Consider the following 17,439-nt stretch of genomic DNA (forward strand, 5'->3'; position numbering starts at 1 on the left):
AATACAATTTGTGTAACTACAGCTGTAGCTTTATGCAGAGGAAACGCAGTGTTGAACAGTTTTCTTCAATTTGTTAAGTTCAGGGCTCAACGACTGGACTCCTGAGGATGGAATGTTTTTTGAGGAATTGACATGTGCAGCACTTGTGCTAAGTATATCAATTACAGGGGGGGTATTTTGCATTGGACACAACATCTGTGTTAACCCAAGAACTGGAAATTCTGACTATGGGGAACCCACCGCAACCCACCAGACCATGACTCAGGGCCTTTGCCTCATTTATACAGTTCAGACAGTCTGTTTGGCTTTAAAGAGTGAGTCTTTGTAATGTTTGATGTTGACTATTCGCTGTCTACACTTTGTAAATGCATTGTGTTGCATTACTGTCTATTGAGCAACAGGACGTGTGACAAGTGGTCCACAAGGCCAAAATTGCCAATTCGAATTTTTGAAAAAGTTTATTACATCTGAATTAGCTCCAGTTCTTTCTTCCATTTTGACTTGGTTTGATGTGTATTTTCTCTCTTCACAGTCATAACATCTAAAGCTCTACATATGCTGTTAATCAGTGTAAGGATCTTTTTACCAGTCTATACATTAACCAAAATAAGCTCAATTGATTAGAAACTATTTTAACAGTTTTTTTTTTTTGTTTTTTTTTCCAATTTAGATGTTTAAAGAGGAAGCTACATATCTGGAGATATCTGTAAAAGTCATTGTTACCTGCAAATTCAATGAAAAGTTGTTTGAAGGTTTGAAGTGTTTCTTCTTACAATAGTTGGTGGATATTTTGTCAGTTTTTTTCAGCGACCGTTTTCTGAAGCCAGAGTCTGTTCTTAAGCATAAAATATATTAATGTGTGATATGGATGTTAGTGATGAAAGCACCACAGGAAGGTCATTAATATTCTGAAGCTTCCTCCATAACAAACTTGTCATCAATTTACACTGAAATATCTTCTTCTTCTTTTTCTTCATCAAATGGAAGAGCTGCTCATAGTTACTGGAGTTAAACTTTTTGAGCCAACTAGTCCCTTCATCACCAACTTCAACCAAGATCTACTTTTAGTTTTCAAAATAATAATTAAAATAAATAAATAAATAATGGAGGCATTGAAGACATTTATGTATGTACAATTCCATTCTGTTCAGAGATATTTATATTTGCTCAAAAATCAACATGAATGTCACGTAGCATCACATTTATAATGAAGTCCCTCACTCTCATGCTGCATACTAGCATTTTAGCAATTAGATCACTATATACATTTATAACACAACTTTTTCCAACCTAGAACATTTCCATGATTTTTCCAGACTTGGAAATCACAATTTGAAAATTCCCTGATGTTTCCATGACCCTGATACAAATACATTTAAGATCAAGAAGAATGAAAGAGAAACTAAAACTTTCACAGTAAAAAAAAAAAAAAAAAAAAAAAAAAAAAAAAAAAAAGGCTTTACAGTCAAGAATCTTTCTCTCCCACGTAATGACGTAACTTTTAATATTAAAGAACAGAGCTAAAAAGACAATCACTGACATTAAATACTGATAAATCTACTGCCATCAAGTGTTCAGCATCACAAAGATGATAAAAAATTGATGATCCCGGTTATTCTCCAGCCCTTCTAAACCTAAACTCATCAGCGTCCTGTAATTGAAAGTTTCTCCTCCAGCCATTTATTCAATCTGTGCATATGTCACATCACTAGATCCAGCAGCTAAGAAATGTGTAAATGAATTAAAAAGTGCATATTTTAATTTTTGAATTTTTTATTTTATTCTTAGATGCTCAGTGCTTGTAGATGCAGTTTTCAGCAGCTCCTGAATTGTGATTGATGTTTTTATTCTGACACTCACCTTGATGGGTCACCAGGTTCAGTTTATAGTAAACAGTGTCAGAACTTTTACTGGTTTTCCCTAAAAGATGCCAACAGTTAATATCACTAGTGCTCACTGTGTGTTCAATATTCATTTTATATTCATAAAATCTCTACAGCTTCTACAGAAATAATACAATTATTTATGTTAAAACAATCATATGTTTGACCAAATTACCTCAGTATCAACTTATTGTAATTTGCATGCAATGACCTTTATGGATCAGGCTGATTTCACAAATGAGTGTTTAAGAAAATACTGAGGTGTTTTTTGTTGCAGTTTAGTGTTGTGGGAGAAATTAAAACCAAAGGTTCTTTTTTTTTTATTTATTTTTTTTTTTTTATTTACCACAGAGGTCTTTAGCTCTGCTGTACACTATTGTCATGATCATAAAAGCATGAGAGTCCAAACTCTTTAGAGATGGTTTTGTAACCTTTTCCAGGCAACAACAACTCTTATTCTAGGTTTTACTTTTAAGGTAATTAGTTAAATTAGCTAGCTGTTTCACCCGCTTCAGATGTTATCACTCGACTGAATGGGCATTATTGATTATCAGCCTATTGATATGGGACAGAAGGGACCTGCTGCGTCTACTGGTAGGCTCAGAAGGCTGTTATCATCCACCCAAATGGTTCATCACCGCACGCATATATGACGGTGAAATTACCACTGGTGTACCAGCAGGGGCGATCATTTCCCCAATGCCATCAACTCCAGGCGGACCGAAGATCAGCGATTTAGTGCATTAAAAGACGGATTTTAGATGACATCAAGACGCATACATGTACCGTCTCGTAAAATAGTCGATCGTTCCGTGTTTATGAATGAAATTATTAATTTAAAATTTGCCTATGGTGGGAAAGGGGTCATGTCCACATGCACGTTTACCATATTTTTACTATAATAACTGTCACTCGACCACGTCAGTAGTCAGTTTACAGTAACCACAAAATATACCATGCTTTTACCACCATAACTGTAGTTTTACTGTGGTTCGTATTTAAAGCCCAGTAAGATCAACACTTATGGATTTACCTCACTAACCATAGTTTTACTGTGGCATTTGCAGTTACAGCACGATAACCTCAATGCTTACCGTGTTTTTACTACAGTGACTGTAGTTTTAATGTGGTAACGTTATTTGTAGTTAAGGCAACCCTTACTATGGGTTTACCTCAGTAATTGTAGTTTAACTGTGGTATTTGTAGTGAAAACACAATAACCTTGATACATACCATGTTTTTACTACAGTGACTGTACTTTTAATGTGGTATTTGTAGTTAAAGCACAGTAACCTCAACACTGTGGGTTTACCTCATAACCGTAGTTAGCTGTGATATTTGTAGTTAAAGCACAATAACCTCATTGCTTACTATGAGTTTACCTCGGTAACCATAGTTTTACTGTGGTATTTGTAGCTACTGCACAGTAACCTCAGTATTTACTATGGGTTTACCTCAGTAACTCTAGTTTTGCTGTGGTATTTGTAGTTAAAGCATAGTAACAACAACACTTACTATGTTTTAACTGTTTATACGGTATACTATTTGTAAAGCACAGTAATGACAACGCTTGCCACGCCTTTAATACGTTTTTTGTGAAGTATTGTAATTCAGTATTTTGTTTCTGTCTTGCAGTTACATCAGATCACACACTTCAGGAGCTCTTTTAAAAAGCCATCTCTTAAAAAGGTTCTCTGTCTTTCTTTTTGTCTTTCTTTCTTTCTTTCTCCCTCTCTCTCTCAACTTTTTTTTTTTTATTAAAAGCAAGAAAATAATAATTTCAACTGGAGCCTCGAAGCTCCCAGTTTGTAAAATATTAATTGGCATTTTATGACATTTTCTGTAAACAAATTCTATTTTTATTTTTAATAGTGGATAATGTAGTTACATATTTGTTTCCATGAACCCATTAATTACTTTATCAATCAGTCATTGTTTGAAGTTGTTATATTTTACTATAACTGCTTTTTTTGTTTGTTTGTTTTTTTTTTTTTTTTTTTTTTTTCAGTGGCACAAACTGGAGAGAGAGTGCTGTTCTGGGCACAATGTTTGTCTTGGAAAAGTTTAACATATCAATAAACATTGGAAAATTTGTAATGTGTGTGTGTTACTGTACAATAATTATTATTAGTGTAAACAATGTATACCATGGGAGCCATTACACCCTTGTTTGGAGGAAAAACAATAACAACAACAACACTGTAATCAACAAATATATTACTGCATCATGTTAACCACATAATGCAATCTGTTGCTGCAGTTTTTATATTAAATGGGGACAGATAAATCTTTAACCGATGTCCAATCACCACAAGAATCCGGAAGATCCTGTCATAAATGACCATATACGGACAAGTAAACTCTGCTCAACTGGGTTTCCATTGGCTTTGACGTTTCCTGGCGCTTGCAGACACCCCTGTAATTGGACTATCTTTTAACCCAAAGAAAAAAATGCTTAATGTCACAAAGTACGTTTTGCTGGTATTATTACATAATTAGTACATTCAGTTAACAGTTCAGTGTTGCTATTTCGTGAGAAATTAGCACTTTACCGAGATCATAACCCTAACCCCTAACTACAAATAACAGTGCCATGTTTTTCGCATCCTATTGATGAAATAGCAGAGGCTTATGGGTAATGTAGTTTAAAAATGTTAAATAATAAAATGGGGAAAATACAATATTTTTTTGAACAAAGGTATATATAAACATGTTCGTTGTGCAAAGATCTATGACATATTTAAGAGGCAGGCTGAAATGAAGTGTTTTACTAAGAGCACTTTCTAAAACACCTTTATACCACCTTTCCATATATGTTTGAAAACTCTGTCTAACATTATTTAATTAATGTAGCATAAGTAGTTGTCTTTCCAAATTTCTCTTTAAAGATATAATCAGACTTTGATTTATAGCCATTTGAAATGTTAATTTTCTTTGCTTTTCCAGGGGACTCTACTGGGTCCCTGAGGGTGGAAGAGCAGTAAAACATACACAGATCTATTCTCATCATGGACAACAAACTGTGCTGATTAGATGGTCTTTTCAACAACTTCCCAATATGTAAGTTGCAAGTCATAGTTATCTTAGAATGTAAAAAAGGCTAAGTTTTTTCTGTTATTCTAACCCCTTTCTTAAATCTCCCCTTCTCTTTGTTGAGGCACACACACATACATAGAGCACTTCACCTGAGCCAATCATCGTCCAGAAACCTGGATCACATGATCTCCCCCGCCCTCACAGAGACAGTAGTTCCGTGCAGCGGGAGGCAGAGATGGAAGTTACTGTGCACCATTTCGTTTTTCGGACTCTTTAAAGATCGCCTTTTGGATCAAGTGTTGTGCGTGAATGTATAAGTAAGTTTGAATCGTTAATTGTATAATCGATGCAAGACAAATCTGCTCTTTTAAACGAGTGATTATACTTGTGAGGTAAACCGCGGTCAAGTCAGCCGCCATCTGCGAACGCCAGCCGCCATCTGGATTTGGTGCACGTCTATTAGTGAAGTCTATTAGACTTGTGGGCAGCACGCCAACATCCAGCGCCGATACATTCCGGGCGTTTCAGGTTCGAATCCCGACTCGGGGACCTTTCCAGATCCCACACACATGTTGCTTTTTGTCATTTCTAATGTGTTCTTTCATAATAATAATAATAATAACGATAAAAAGGCAAAATGTCTTTTATTATTTATCCAAAAAAAGCATATTGACCATCTGGAATTAGTTCAGATGTATTACACTTTTCATTTTGGCATCATGGATCACTTGTCACATGTCCTGCTGCTCAGTAAAAAACACCCTTTTTACCTTGCCCTGTTCAGAGCAAGCCATTCTATTGCATGTTCATTGAAATGCTAATGAGCTCTGCTCACCCTGCCCCTCTCTTCTGTGCTGTGATGAGCTGGTATGTTTCATTTAGCCGCATTTAACCGTGGAACTTGCTAACTAGCACATTATTAATTTTATTATTATTTCTGCTGTAGGTGAAGCTGCATCAGGGATAATTCACGCAAACATTAACACGTTTATGTAGATGGCCGGGTGCATTTTTCTTCTAAAATGAGTAATGTTAAACCTCTGCGTCTTCAGTGGCTCAGATGTCGGGAGTAAATGATGACTGCAATGATCATTATTACATCATAGTCAACACAATGGCCATCAGAGTCGGACTGTTCACAGCTCAGTCAGGACGGGTCTAAGGTAAGACAGTCATGTCAATAAACTATTGCGGTAGCGGCCTTTGTCGGTGTGACGTCAAACACAAGCTGAGAATGGCTTGATTTAAAAAGTGGATATTTCTTATAGAGATTACAAAAATACCACTGGGTGGATTTTTAACATAATAGGATGGTTGTGTACACACACTGCCAACACACATTTATGTTTAAACAACATGTAAAAGTGAGTTTTGCATCTGATGACCCCTGTAATCATTTGACAACCTGTTTGCTAATCTTCAACATGTTTTACACAAAACAATACTTTCTTTGGGAACTATATAGTCCGTTATTTTGTATTTTGACAATTTCATTATTTTAGTATTATTGTAGAATTTCAGAATTATTATTCTATGAAATGATAGAAACTACAATAAAAAAGATATATTTTGATTAGTGCTGTCAAATGATTAATCACAATATATACATTGTTTACATAATATATGTGTGTATACTGTGTATATTTATTATGTAAATACACACACATACAGTATATATTTGCAAAATATCTACATATTTATTTATATTGTGACGAGTGTCTCCGGACTCATCAGCGTTGCCCTGGTAACAAACAAGCGACACCTGCACACCGCCATCACGGCTGATCGGTCACGGCTGTTTTCTAATCAACGCCCAGCTTTATAAGCAGCCAAGCTGCTTAAACAGACAGACTGATGTCTCACGCTTACACGCTGGATGCTAACCTTGTTTCTCTCTCACAGAAAGCAGCGAGTGACTGACAGCCCCACAGAGGAGCACGCCTGGACACCCACTTTCAAGTACACGAGAGCAGCACCGAGCACCAGCCACGCCAACACCGGCTTTTCTCTGCACCTTTTATTTGAAGTATTGTCAATAAAATCCACCCTCCGGGGTTGTTCACTCGATCCACCTTGTTGTGTGATTCTTCACCCGTGACAATATTCATAACTGATATTATGTAGATTTTACTTTGATATTATTTTTTAAGAGAATGCAGAGTAGGGAACTTTGTGACAGGTAGAATTTAATTGCAGCATTATTAGGCCTGTGTATTGTCTAAAAATGTGTGTCATACATACCACGTAATTTCAGAATAGGTGCCCTTTAGTTATAAAATACAGTATTAATGTTTTATAATTTTGCAGGTTATTACCCCCTTATTCTCCAAACGTTGCATATTGTTCCCTTACGAGTAGGTACTGTGGAGGTACTTTATAGTTACAAACAGGTACACTGTAAATTTTGTTTAATTACGCGGTACATTGTGGGCTGTAATCTAAAGCGTTACTGTCAATTAAGTATTTTGCACTTTGGAACAAAATGCTGCATAATGTTCAAATCAAATTTTAAACAATTTTTAAGCTTGCTTTCTTTTCTTTCTTTTTTTTGCATCCACAGTCAATGAATTCACACGTGATTCTTTTGTGCTCATCCTGTGGTTCTGACTGGAGTGAGAAAATGCTGCATAGTGTTCACCATGGTTTTGGTGGCGTTAATGATTTGTGAACACTACTGAACACAAACACATAGTGCCAGATGCTGAATAAATAATTCTGAGAAATACTTTAGAAAATGTTATGTTTGTGACATTTGGCTTTTATAATGAATTTTAGTGTCTAAGCAACTGAAGAAAAGCAGAATACGAAAAGACATTCACCAAAAAAACAAAACAAACAAAAAAAAAACTTCAACCAAATAGGAGCAACAGTAATATTGACACTTCTCAATTTATTGAAATTCTTATGTGTTTAGTTTTACTAACATTTCTCATTCTGCAAAAAGCACTAACAAAACAAGATCTGAAAAATAAGTTCTTGATGAGCTTCTCTTCACATGCATGTGGTTTATTTACATCACCATTAACTAGATATTCTTAGAAATTAATTCTAGAAGTTAATGCAAGCTATTTATACTTCCTCTTGTACTTCCTCTTTCACATCATTCTTTCAGTTAAATATTGATGCATGTCTGATGTAGGCTATATTCTTCCAAAAGATTTAGATTTGCTACAGTCTTTACTGTTTGTGTCACTACTTAGTCAACAGTGCAACACATAGTGTCCAGTGTAGTCTGCATTGTTGTCATGTTATATTACACTTTTGTATTTGGCATTACTGTGTTTTTGTTGTTGTTGTTGTTGTTGTTGTTGTTCAGAGTCTACAGTACCTCACAAATTTCACTGTTTAGTTTTACATCATGTGTAAACTGTTCAAATGACAATAAAAGATTCATGATCTTTCAACACAAACAGGTTAAAAATATTTTATCAATCTGAATTCTTTAATTATACTAATAGCTGCAAATTTGCAAAACAGCAATCATTATAATCTGCTCTCAGACAGCAGCAGAGGAGCTGGAGGAAACTACACTGTCAGTTCTGCTGCTCTAAATCACACAGGAGTTTATGTGTGCAGAGCAGAGAGAGGAAAACCAGCCTATAACACAACCATCAGCAACACACAGTTAATATGGGTCACTGGTGAGTTCAAACTGAACCACAGAATGAGTGAAACACTCTTGAAATTTCCCTTGATCTTTTTAGTGTTTTTAATGTTTTCCTGTCATAATATCAGGCTTCTTTGTCAATGGAGAAAGATGCTTTTGCTGTCAGGTGTAGTTACTGCATCTACTAGCAGGGCCTAAATAGACCAAACTAACCAGCAAAAGCTTAAATCCTGAGTTAGCTTCAAAAGATGTAAATCATTGCTTGCTGATGGCATAATGACAAATATATTAAGGTGTGATTTTGTTTAAGTTTTAATTAGAAATACTCAGTGATGACTTATGGATTTTTAGATATTACTTTAATATTTTTTCTGAAAAGATGCTTTGAAACCTTTTAAGTTATGTAAAGTGTTATATCAATAAAACTATCCTGACTTGATTTCCAAATTGTATCTGTAATTGTCTTCTCAGGTGTTTCTCCTCCAGTGTCTCTGATCATCAGTCCCAACAGAACTCAACACTTCACATCTGTCTCTCTCTCTCTGAGCTGTGAGGACCAGAGTGACTCTACTGGATGGAGAGTGAGAAGATACACAGACAGATATGGGCTGAAATATTGTTCATCATCAGTGTGGGGATCACAAACAGGATCTACATGTACAATCAGATCCACCATGATATGGGACACTGGAGTGTACTGGTGTGAGTCTAAATCTGGGGATAAATATCATCCTCTTAACATCACTGTACACTGTGAGTTCTGTGTTTATTCATTTCACAAAGACCTCATTTTATGTTTCAGATTTAAATAATTGGATTGTGAACTCAACTCAATCACCCACATGGTCTTAATCTTACTGTTGTTGATGTTATTGTTGATGTCACCACATTGTTTGATCCATTCTTGCTGTATTCTTACTATATTTGTCAGTTGATGTTTGCTCTGTTTCTGTAGCTGATGTGATTCTGGAGAGTCCTGTTCATCCTGTGACTGAAGGAGATACTCTGACTCTACACTGTTTATATCAACATACAACACCACCAAACCTCAGAGCTGATTTCTATAAAGATGAATCACTCATCCAGAGTCAAACTACAGAGATGATCATCTCTACTGTCTCAAAGTCACATGAGGGTTTCTACTACTGCAAACACCCAGAGAGAGGAGAGTCACCCAAGAGCTGGATCTCAGTCACAGGTGAGAGTCAATGAAACTGTGAGCTGATTTATTTCTTCTTATGTCCTTGTTCAGATTTGGTGCTTGATAAAGTGATTGTGTGTCTCTTCAGTGTTTCATTCAGAATTATTATTATTTCTGTACTTTTTTTCTCCATATTTGTTAGTGAAAGTTTGTGCTGCAAAAAATGTCTGTCTGATTTATTAACTATATTCAGTTAAACATGGTGGTCATCATTATCATTAATAAAAGCTTGTCATCCTTTGGGTTTGTAAGAAAATGCTTTGAAACAGCATGTATTGTGAAAATTGCTGTAACATAATCAGTCTCTTGTTTTATCTTTTACTAAAATGTCTTTCCTCACTGACAAAATTTTTTTTATTTTTTTATTTTTAGTATTATTATTATTTTTTTTTTTAGTCAAATTTGTTTAAAACTAGTAAAAAGATGGTGGTATGTAGTTCATAAAAAAAAGAAAATAAACAGAGAGAAACATACAACTTGTTCTTAAATGTTTGCTTGTTTTGTGTGTATTTAACAGTTGCATCTGTTGAAGAGCAAGAAACTACAATCTGATCTTAATCTGTTGTGATGGTGAGAAAACGTGATCCAACAGGAATTAACTGGATTGTAAAAAATAAATAAATACATGGCTGGTATATACATTGTTTATTTATTTATTTATTTATGTATTCATTCATTTTTCTGCTTTACTATCATAATTAGGGGTGTGTGATGTTAAATATCTATTTTCTGGAATTTTGTTAATAACAATAATACAATATTTTGTTGAGTTTATTTTTGTTCTGGTACTTTGGCTGGTTTAAGCCTGTCGTGTACAGCTGGCTCATATTTTTAATATTTTGTCTGATGGTTGGTTCACAATAGAGACAGAAATTAACTTTTCCATTTAGAGGAGATATTTTCCCCTTCATGCTTCATCAGTCATTGACTCTTAAGGCATGTTTATGTTAGGTTTTTCCAAACTGAGTGCCATAATTGACAGTGTCAGCTCACGTATTGTTAAACAAGTCATTACAATATTATCATAGATCGTACATTTACGTTTATTCATGTCTTGAAACATGACATGGACAGCAGCCAATAGTTAATGAAGACAGACAAAGAGAGGTATAACATGGACTCTCTTGGGCCCATTAAAGACTGTGTTGTGCTGATGCATTCTGGATCTTTTGAAGAGGTTTGATTGCACATGCTGGAAATGCAGCCAGAAGAGAATAGACAAGGTGACAAGAGCCTGGATGAGGCTTTGTGCTGCATGTTCAGTTCAAAGCTGCTTGACAGTGTTGTTTTTGCAGTGTAGTCTTTGAAGGTCACCATATACACCTTACTATACACATTACTTAAGTTTAATTACAAGCAAGACCAGGTCGTTTGAAAATAAGCAAAAAGACATGCCATAAAGTTATGAATTAATAAGGCAGTGTGATGTCAAGTGAAATGATTCCACACATAAATATGCTTAATTTATATCTCTTTTCTTTTTCCTCCAGCTATTACATCACATTTTTATTTTTACAATGTAAAGAAAAGTCAAGTCAAGTCACCTTCATTTCTACATTGCTTCTAACAATACAGTTTGTCCCAAAGCAGTTTTACAGTATTAAATAGGAAAATAGTGTGTCAGTAATGCAAAATGACAACAGTAAACACTCAATTTTCAGTCATAGTCAGTTTATTGATTCAGTGATGTCAGTTCAGTTCAAATAGTACTGTATCTGTACAATCAAGTTGACGATAACACTGGAAATAAATTGAAAACAATGTGCTCATCTTTGGAAATACTTTATTTCTTGCCGTTCACAACAATACCAGTGAAAATACATCACATTATGTGTATGCATATTGGTTAAACAAGCCGTAAGGCTGTATTTAATAACACTGGACCATGTGGCTGGACCAAGTTATTTGTCAACTGCAATAACATACAACAAAGTAAAAAACATTTTTTTGAATTATATACTATCTAATCCATTATTCAAGTACTTAATATAAGTGTAATGTACAATGTGCTTATAACAGAGTATCTGCAGGATTTTCCAAATCAAATGTAAGAATTTTAAGAAGCTTTTTAAGACCTGCACAAATAAAATGCAAACCATGAATTAATGAATAAGCAGGGCAGGGTGTCTCTGGTAACATTAATCTGTAAAATGACTGTAAAAAGCATGATTTAAAAAGTATAATTTGTCATATTTAAATGATTATCGTCAATCATTTATATTAATATAATAATAAAATATTATTATTAATATTTTTATTATTTATTTATATCAATTTATTATTTTGATTCTTATAACACACCAGCATGAGCTGTCGATCTACCGTTTCCCATTTACAACTGTGTGTTTGCGGAATAAAAATATTTGTAGATTTTTTTTTATTTGGTCTAAACTAAATCCAGACGGGTTTATTAAAAATGCAAATTATTTTTTCTATCAGCAGGCTTCCAGACTAAGGGCATTACACAGAGCAGCACAGGACTTGACTTTGAAACATGCAGCAATTATTTATTCAATTAAAAAAAAAAAAAAAAAAAAGTAGGGCTGTCAAACGATTAATCACAATTAATCACATATAAAATAAAAGTTTAAGTTTAAGTTTTAATACGCACAAATTAATGTATATAGTTAAGAGAAATATGTTATTTATGCATACATGCAAATAATCTTGATTAATCGTTTGACAGCGCTAAAAAAAAGTTACATTGTCACTTGAAGCCATCATAAAAATCATTAAAAAAAAAAAAAAAAATCATAACTAGAACTGACCTATGGTCTTAACTTCAGCAGAGCTAATTTAATTTTTTAACTGTGTAAGGACAAAACGGACAGTGACCATTTAAAATTATTTAAAAATAACAATCTTTAAGAAAAAAATTATGTTTTACTTCAATGGTGTGGTAATATAAAGTTACACAAGAGTTATGTCCTATTACACACTCATGCCCTTATAATACCTCTACCCCCATACCCCATACCCCTATATCCTACAACACCCCTCTGGACAAAAGGCACAGACCCTCTGCTGCTGATGCACTGCAGAATAACAATGTGGGGAAATGCAAGTAATGAAGAATTAACTTTTACATTTCAGCCTAAATGTGGTGATAGAAATAACAGCATGAGGTCAAAGTCATCTTCATGAATTTGTTTACCAGATTTCAACGCAATCTGCTCAATAGTCATTGTCAAAAGTTTAGCCTTGAGTTTTACACTTTAGGAAAGGTCACAGGGTCACCGCAATCAATGGGAGTCTCTTCTTTTCTTTTCCTTCCTTTCCTATACTAAGGTTTATGCATCTTCAAGAAGCATTCATGTGCTTCATAAATTGCTTGGCAATCTACAGATACAGGCTTAATATAGAAAGCATTCAGATTTTGATGTGGTTAATCAATCAGCGTAGTATCGGCAAAGACACAGATACTGGGCAAGTCCATTTCCTTCAACACAGTCCTTTGTGCAGCTTCCATCTGGAGAAATACAGAAAAACAATATGAATTAAAGCTGCAAGCAGCGATGAACGGGCCCTCGCACCCGGGCTCACCGCCAACCGCTGGCTTTAGGGAAACAGCGAACAGTGGGCACTATGCTTTTAACATAGTACATTTGGGAGGAATATATCAAAGTCATTTAGATGTGCCAAACTTCATGCTGCCAATTAGTGGCACTATGCCTATAACTGAATATTGGCATGTAGATGTCTTCAGGTCAGCGCTTTTATCAAACATATGAAGTTTGTTGCAGATTGAACATGGTATGCTTGAGTTAGTGTAAGACAAGTCATTTCCTGTTTCCAGCTGGTGGCGCTATAATTGTAATGGAATACTGGCCTTTAGATGTGTTCAGGCCAGGACTCTTATCGAACATATGAAGTTTGGGGCAGATCGGACATTGTATGGCTGAGTTACAACAACTTCCTGTTTCATGGCATTAATAGGATGCATTAGCACTTAGAAAGTGTTTCTAGCATGTTTAGCACAATATGGCATATTTTGCTGTGCTTTTAATAGACCATCACAGTGTTAAACATGTCACTTCCGGTTGCCAGCAGGTGGCGCTATGACTTTAACTGAATATGAGCATGTAGATATCTTCAGGCCAGGACTCTTATCAAACATGTGAAGTTTGGGGAAGATTGGACATTGTTTGCAGGAATTGCAACAACTTCCTGTTTCATGGCTTTAACAAGATGCTTTAGCACTTAGTAAGTGTTGCTAGCATGTTTGAGTGTGTTTTTAGCAAGTTTAGCACTCAGTGGCTTATTTTAGTGTGTTGCTAATAGTGTATCACAGTGTTAAACGTCACTTCCTGTTGACAGTAGGTGGCGCTATGACTATAACTGAATATTGTTACGTAAATGTGTTCAGACCAGGACTCTTATCAAACCTGTTAAGTTTGGGGCAGATTGGACATTGCATGCCTGAGTTACAGTAGCTTCCTGTTTCATTGCATTAATAACATGCTTTAGCACTTAGCTAAGTGTTGCTAACATGTTATAGCATGTTTCTAGCATGTTGCTACCCTATTTAACACTTGTTGATATTTCTAAAATGTTGCGTTCATTACAGAGTGCAACATCTCACTTCCTGTTGCCAGCAGGTGGCGCTATGACTATAACTGAATATGGGCATGGGCATGTGTTCAGGCCAGGACTCTTATCAAACATGTTAAGTTTGGGGCAGATTGGATATTGTATGCCTGAGTTACAGTAACTTCCTGTTTCATTGTATTATTAGCATGCTTTAGCATATTAGCTAAGTGTTACTAGCATGCTTTACTATGTTTGTAGCATGTTGAATATTAAGTTTGGGGCAGATTGGACATTGTATGCAGGAGTTACAGCAATTTGTCTTTGTATTAATATCATGCTTTAGCTCTTAGCTAAGTGTTGCTAGCATGTTTTAACATGATTCTAGCATGATGCTAGCCTATTTAAAACTTGCTAATGCTTTTTAATATGTTGCTAGGAGTCCGTAACACCGTTAAACATGTCACTTCCTGTTGTCAGGAGGTGGCGCTATAATTATAACTGAATATGGGCATGTATATATCTTCAGACCAGGACTCTTATCAAACATGTGAAGTTTGGGGCAGATTGGACATTGTTTACATGAATTACAACAACTTCCTGTTTTATGTCTTTAACAACATGCTTTAGCATTAAGTAAGTGTTGCTAGCATGTTTGAGTGTGTTTTTAACTACTTTAGTACTCAATGGCTTTTTAGTGTGTTGCTAATAGTGTATCACAGTGTTAAACATGTCACTTCCTGTTGACAGTAGGTGGCGCTATGACTATAACTGAATATTGGCACGTAAAAGTGTTCAGGCCAGGACTCTTATCAAACATATTAAGTTTGGGGCAGATTGGACATTGCATGCCTGAGTTACAGTAACTTCCTGTTTCATTGCATTAAGAGCATGCTTTAGCACTTAGCTAAGTGTTGCTAACATGTTATAGCATGTTTCTAGCATGTTGCTACCCTATTTAACACTTGTTGATATTTTTAAAATGTTGCTAGGCATCCACAACAGTATTAAACATGTGACTTCCTGTTGCCAGCAGGTGGCGCTATGACTATAACTGAATATGGGCATGGGCATGTGTTCAGGCCAGGACTCTTATCAAACATGTTAAGTTTGGGGCAGATTGGACATTGTATGCCTGAGTTACAGTAACTTCCTGTTTCATTGTATTATTAACATGCTTTAGCATATTAGCTAAGTGTTACTAGCATGCTTTACTATGTTTGTAGCATGTTGAATATTAAGCTTGTGGCAGATTGGACATTGTATGCATGAGTTACAGCAATTTTTCTTTGTATAAATATCATGCTTTAGCTCTTAGCTAAGTGTCGCTAGCATGTTTTAACATGATTGTAACATGATGCTAGCCTATTTAAAACTTGCTAACGCTTTTTAATATGTTGCTAGGAGTCAGTAACACCGTTAAACATGTCACTTCCTGTTGCCAGCAGGTGGCGCTATGACTATAACTGAATATGGGCATGTATATATCTTCAGGCCAGGACTCTCATCAAACATGTGAAGTTTGGGGCAGATTGGACATTGTTTACATGAATTACAATAACTTCCTGTTTTATGTCTTTAACAACATGCTTTAGCACTATGTAAGTGTTGCTAGCATGTTTGAATGTGTTTTTAACTAGTTTAGCACTCAATGGCTTTTTAGTGTGTTGCTAATAGTGTATCACAGTGTTAAACATGTCACTTCCTGTTAACAGTAGGTGGCGCTATGACTATAACTGAATATTGGCACGTAAAAGTGTTCAGGCCAGGACTCTTATCAAACATGTTAAGTTTGGGTCAGATTGGACATTGTATGCCTGAGTTACAGTAACTTCCTGTTTCATTGCATTAATAACATGCTTTAGCACTTAGCTAAGTGTCGCTAACATGTTATAGCATGTTTCTAGCATGTTGCTACCCTATTTAACATTTGTTGATATTTTTAAAATGTTGTTGCTAGGCATCCACAACAGTATTAAACATGTGACTTCCTGTTGCCAGCAGGTGGCGCTATGACTATAACTGAATATGGGCATGGACATGTGTTCAGATCAGGGCTCTTATCAAACATGTTAAGTTTGGGGCAGATTGGACATTGTATGCCTGAGTTAGAGTAACTTCCTGTTTCATTGTATTATTAGCATGCTTTAGCATATTAGCTAAGTGTTGCTAGCATGCTTTACTATGTTCGTAGCATGTTGAATATTAAATTTGGGTCAGATTGGACATTGTGTGCATGAGTTACAGCAATTTTCTTTTTCTTTGTATTAATAGCATGCATTAGCTCTTAGCTAAGTGTTGCTAGCATGTTGTAGCATGATTGTAGCATGTTGCTAGCCTATTTAAAACTTGCTAATGCTTTTTAATATGTTGCTAGGAGTCCGTAACAGTGTTAAACATGTCACTTCCTGTTGTCAGCAGGTGGCGCTATGACTATAACTGAATATGGGCACTGACATGTGTTCAGGACCGGACTCTTATCACACCTGTGAAGTTTGAGGCAGATCGGACATTGTTTGCCTGAGTTACAGCCACTTCCTTTTTCATGGCGACACGTCAAATTTTGTCAGGCCGCCACGGACACGCCCCTCGACGAAAACTCAAAAGCTTCGCAATTTAACATCGCAAGGGCCTTATGATAACACTCAGCAAATTTGAAGATGATCGGATAAAAACTGTAGGAGGAGTTCGTTAAAGTACGAGGCCTGAAAATGGCAAAAACTGCACAAAAATCGTACAGGAAATTCAATATAACGGACTTCCTGTTGGGTTTAGGATGTTGTACCAGGAGACTTTTTTGTAGGTACTGGTGTGCTACACCTGTGTACCGAGTTTCGTACATGTACGTGAAACGCAGCTCGAGGCGCACTCCGTTGAAATTTTATAGGTGGCGCTATCGAGCCATTTTGCCACACCCACTTCTGAAAACCATATCAGATGTAAATTTTCGCCAGGACTGATAACATTGACTTTCACTACAGGCTCAAGCTGTTCCACTTCCATAATTTAGCCATGTCGAGTCAACGTTGACTTTAACCAGGCTTGAATAAGCATGTATTGTGGAGTACATAGGCAGCCCTCAAGAGCTGAGTCAATTTTTAAGGCTTGTGTCCTCTCTTTCCTCCGTCCAAAACTTCAACCAGCCGACAGTTTAGTGACTTGACCAGCTGACTTTGCTACAAGCT

The 17,439-nt window shown here is 35.8% G+C and overlaps 1 protein-coding gene and 1 long non-coding RNA gene across 2 annotated transcripts; both read left to right on the forward strand.

Moving 5' to 3' along the window:
- Positions 1-5,153: 5,153 nt before the first annotated feature.
- On the forward strand, positions 5,154-6,926 carry LOC127158859 (uncharacterized). The gene is made up of 3 exons (XR_007826292.1): positions 5,154-5,236; positions 5,972-6,082; positions 6,822-6,926. It is a non-coding gene; the product is annotated as an uncharacterized LOC127158859 (long non-coding RNA).
- A 1,351-nt stretch (positions 6,927-8,277) lies between these two features.
- On the forward strand, positions 8,278-10,295 carry LOC127158861 (uncharacterized). Its single transcript, XM_051101830.1, has 6 exons — positions 8,278-8,281; positions 8,378-8,560; positions 8,998-9,279; positions 9,482-9,724; positions 9,816-9,874; positions 10,245-10,295. Exons 1-6 carry the CDS (start codon positions 8,278-8,280, stop codon positions 10,293-10,295), a joined length of 822 nt encoding a protein of 273 aa, XP_050957787.1.
- The last annotated feature ends 7,144 nt before the right edge of the window (positions 10,296-17,439 follow it).

This window comes from Labeo rohita, unplaced genomic scaffold (assembly GCF_022985175.1).
Source record: "Labeo rohita strain BAU-BD-2019 unplaced genomic scaffold, IGBB_LRoh.1.0 scaffold_174, whole genome shotgun sequence".
NCBI classification, from domain to species: domain Eukaryota; kingdom Metazoa; phylum Chordata; class Actinopteri; order Cypriniformes; family Cyprinidae; genus Labeo; species Labeo rohita.